General features: G+C 34.1%; 1 protein-coding gene across 3 annotated transcripts in view; it reads right to left on the bottom strand.

Moving 5' to 3' along the window:
- Window positions 1–236: 236 nt before the first annotated feature.
- The window catches only part of LOC106786234 (hypermethylated in cancer 2 protein-like), a 12,877-nt gene continuing 8,620 nt past the window's right edge, over window positions 237–4,493 (bottom strand). Inside the window, exons 1-4 of one of the 3 annotated variants that reach the window (XM_014747389.1) lie at window positions 3,156–3,739; window positions 2,500–3,053; window positions 1,640–1,819; window positions 237–942 (exon numbers count right to left, since the gene is read on the bottom strand). In XM_014747389.1, coding sequence (XP_014602875.1) covers window positions 259–942; window positions 1,640–1,819; window positions 2,500–3,030 — 1,395 coding nt within the window. In that variant the 5' untranslated portion in view covers window positions 3,031–3,053; window positions 3,156–3,739 and the 3' untranslated portion in view covers window positions 237–258. The other 2 variants (XM_014747387.1, XM_014747388.1) reach the window with 2 other exon arrangements.

Here is a 4,493-nt window from a genome sequence, read left to right as displayed (position 1 = left end):
ATATATATATATATTTCAATAAAAAAAATTGTCTTTATAAAATATCTCATAAATATACAACACAACATGCATGTACAAAAAAAACAAAAAGAGTGTTGTATGCACGTATATTTTTTTCCAATATATTAATATGATTGTATCTCATAAAATATTATACATAAAATATATATAATACAATAATATTGATATATTGGATGCAAATATAAAAAATTATAAGCATGAATCAATAACAAAAAGAATGCTTGTCGAAGCGAGTATTCAACAAGTGTTTTTAATATAAGAGTAATTTTCTTTAGTACCGCTTTCTTTAGCTACGCATAGTTTGTGAGCCTTGCATTTATCATGATGATTTATAATTTCTAATCTAAAATTGCCATTTCCTGCAGCAAAAGAGGTACGTATTTCTGGAATGGAATTGCTCCATTTTCTACAATATTTGCAAAACATAAGATTTGACTGTTTGTCGTATTGAAGCCACTGATATGCATTTAACCAGCTGAGTTTAAATTTACCAGCCCTTCTACCTTGAAAAATATTACGTTGCAAAGTGTTACGCAAAGTAGACTGTATCACTGGCATTTCCTGTTGTAAATTATTTACTCTCATAGATCTTGATAGATCGTTGTTATTAATTGATGACAATTTAACATTTTTACTATAATCTGACAAAGACATATACTGCAAATTGGACCCTACATTGTCGTTCTTATATTCAGAATGTTGTGAGTTTATAGGAAAGATACGATTTTGCAAAGAGCTATGTTGATCCTCAAATTCTCGCATAGTTCCTGACACATTGATACATAAAGAACCTCCAGCCATGATGGTACTTTCTCGTGAAACTCGCATCACAGTTGAATCTGGATGATTGGGAGTCATGTTCTGTACGTCCATTGTTTCGTCACTCTTCCCATCCCTTTGAACTATCCACTCCACATTAGTCTGTCAACAGAGAAGGAAAGGATATGTGCTTAATCGACACATTTTCATTGAATCTTTTTATGCGTACAAGAAGCCAATTTTGCATCTCTTTATTCTTAAAATCCCTTCCTTTCCGTGTCTCTTTTGACTGCGTAGTCACATATATGATGATAATATATAATCATCATTAATTGTGGGAATAGTAACGAAACACTGACATAAGAAAAAATTCAACTAAGACAAAATGTAATTACACATTTTGCCTTTGGATAACAATATAATCGCAGACACCGCTGATAAATGTTGGTAATATTCTCCTCCATTTTGGTTATATATTTACAAATATAAAAAGTATAAAACACTTAAAAAGCCATTTAATGGAAATTAAAATATAGATAAAGAAAATTATTCTGGAAAATAAGTTAGTATTACGATAAAAATATGGTGGAACAATATATGTCAAGTACAAATACAGCACGTTGATAAATTTTATAAAAGGTATACATATATTTTTCCACCGGTACTATCTACCAAAAAACTATTATAACATCGCTGAAAAAAATAATGCGTAGTCTTATATTAAAAAAGGAAGAATACAAAAAATTGCACACGCTTAATACAACATCAACATTACACAAAATCTAATAACAATCTAATAGTAAGAAAAAATAATAATTGAATAATTTAATAGTATAAATAATAAACAAATGTTACTTACTGGGAGAGATATATTGTCATGGAAATCCGATAAGTGGTGGTCTAATTCTTGCTTGATAGGAGCTTGCGGTTGCGATGCAGGAGACATAGGTCGACTACCATCCTCTAATTCTGTTCCCAGGGCATTATTTACCTTTGGAATAATAGGCGGACTTGATTTATAATTACATTGCGAAGATACCTGAAATAACAAATACATATTTTGATCCTCTAGAAATATATATAATATTGCTAAACTAAATTTATTTGTATAATTAATGGAAAGAATGTTTTCTTTCGATAAAGGAGACAAAAATAATGGTTGTATTTAATATTTGTAATTTTTTGTCGATGCCATGTATAAACTCTTAATTTAAAAAATATAAATGAATAAAAGTATATTTTATATTTTTAAAAAATAAATAGCAAAGAAGCTCTTACTATTATAATAAATGCTGCAAATATAGTTATCATGTTCATGAATCAAATGATAGATATTATCTCTTTAGTCAAAATTCCAAGGTCACAGGCAAAGTTATTTGGAAAGCTGTGTAATCATATATACATGTGTAATTTATTGATAACAATGAAACGATCGTTATCAGACAGAAATGTACTGTAAGTAAAAGAAAAAAAAAGAAAAAGGTATAATATTTTAAAAATCATTAAATGGAAATGTCTTGCGATGAAAATGGTTACTTAAAAGAGTTACATTTGGAAGTTTAATTATACTTGCACTTCTATCGTAATAGAGCGGAAGAAGTTGTCGTTGTTTATTGTTTTCATTCCTATTTTCATGAATTTACTCCAAAATATAAAAAGAGGAATAAGAAGACGTAGTCTAGTCGATAATACTCATCGGAGTGTACCATTAGTACGTACCTGAGAATCAGACAAGAATCTTTCGCTAGGAGGCCCAGTAAGCGAAACATCATAGCTGCCAGAAAATTTTCTTTTCCTCTTTTCAGGATGCGATTGGAGATTAGGCGAATCTGTATGCCTGATACCAGTTTGTGTTTCTGGTTCAGGCGAAGGACTCTTTTCTCCTGTCTTGTTATTTACACTATTATCTGTGAGGCCTCTGATTTGTAACGCCTCAGCTGTTTTGAGGAACATCGGTAGTACATGCTGACTAACGTTAACTTCTCCCTTATACATAAAGTGCAGCAACGCTTTCATTTCTGTATCGTTGACATCCTTCAGGAATATTATCGGATGGGGATGATTGTTCTGGAGGAAAATAGTCTCGAAGTAAGGACTACAAGCAGAGAGTATCGTCTGGTGCGCCTTAAAGGTTTCTCCAACGCAAGCCAAGGTAACGTCGCAAAGTGCCTCTCTGGCAAGCAGCGAACTGAGTACGTCAGTAAGGTTGGCTGGGTGATTGTTCCACCGTAGGCAATACTGCTGGTCCATCTTGTCTATCTCCAATCCCAGCCCTACAACCAAACTAGCTGCCCTGAACTGTCCGACACTGAAAAATCTGATCACCCTGAACAAATAGAGAATGACTCTCCCTAACCCTTAAAACAATAACTCACACGAGTTCCCCGCGCGCACACTCTCTCCCTCCTATAGTCCTGACGATACCTCTTCGATGATAATATCGCGACTCTAAACCAACACAACGTCCTCCGTGCTTCTGCAAATGTGCCACATTGCAGTATAACTGTAAAACCCTTCAGGGTTCACGCGTCGCTACTATACGTGCCGAAAACATACATTTTTGGCATAACCTCGACTAACGAGTCAACCGATTCGCGATGAATCCTCTAGCGATAACGCGAGATCTTACATACGATACGAGGTTAGATCGCTAATTACGACGCAGTACGTAACCACCCACGTAAACGACAAATATCCAATACGAGGAAGATAATGTTTTCGGCAATGTCAATATTCGCGATGCTTGGGCGCCATTGTCGGCCGTGGCTCGTCTAAACCACACGACCGAGCCTTCTCCTGCCTCCGTGGAAAACTCCGTTTCTTAATTTGCCGATTTTCTAACCAATTCTCGTACCAACAACGTTACCTTTTATTTACATTTAATCCTAACGTTATACATTACAACACCGTACACGATTAACTTTTAATCGAACGATTATCTTTAACGCGATAATAGATTACTCACCTTTAGCAAACTTTTTGCCATTACAACGCCATTCGACCCTTAACGTCCACTGCCATACCAATCTGCCAATGCCTACGGCCTTATTTTTAAAATACTTTTGACCTTCGTGCATCTGCCGTAACGAATGGCGCGAAGGGCGCTCAAATTCAAACCGATTCGAACGCCTCGCAAGAATCCTACCGCCAACTACTGCGTTATTCTCGACCTATCTCTGACGTCTACAGTGTTTCATCTTTTTCTCTATTTATTTTCTCTCTTTTCTTTCGTTCTCCTTCTCTTTCTCTTTCTCTCTCTCACTCTATCTATCTCTCTTTCTCTCTCTATCTATCTATCTATCTTACTATCTCTCTTTCTATCTCTTTAACTATATCACGGAGAGACAAGATTATTTCGGACGTTGGTCGACACGCTTTTATATATATGAAACTACACCCGTATGTCATATCACATATATTGATTCCTCTAAGTATTTTTTTCTTTATCAATTATAGACTAAATTTTAACCTACATTTTTCTCTTCCTTTTTGTTTTTCTTTTTTTTAGTATTACTAATTTTTTCTTATTGTTTTTTATATAAAATTGTGTACTTTAATATTATCTTTTCTCTCTCTCTCTCTCTCTCTCTCTCTCTCTCTCTCTCTTTGTGTATTTATATATAGCCGTACTTCCTTTTTACGTAATTACGTTACAAGTCCTTCCTGCATCATCTCCAATTTCTCAATTTTTTTTCTTTTTTTTTTTTTTTTTT

This window comes from Polistes canadensis, unplaced genomic scaffold (assembly GCF_001313835.1).
Source record: "Polistes canadensis isolate GaletaPanama2010 unplaced genomic scaffold, ASM131383v1 scaffold_69, whole genome shotgun sequence".
Taxonomy (NCBI): Eukaryota; Metazoa; Arthropoda; class Insecta; order Hymenoptera; family Vespidae; genus Polistes; species Polistes canadensis.
The sequence above is the reverse complement of the archived record's forward strand: the minus strand, read 5'-3'. Positions and strand labels throughout refer to the sequence as shown.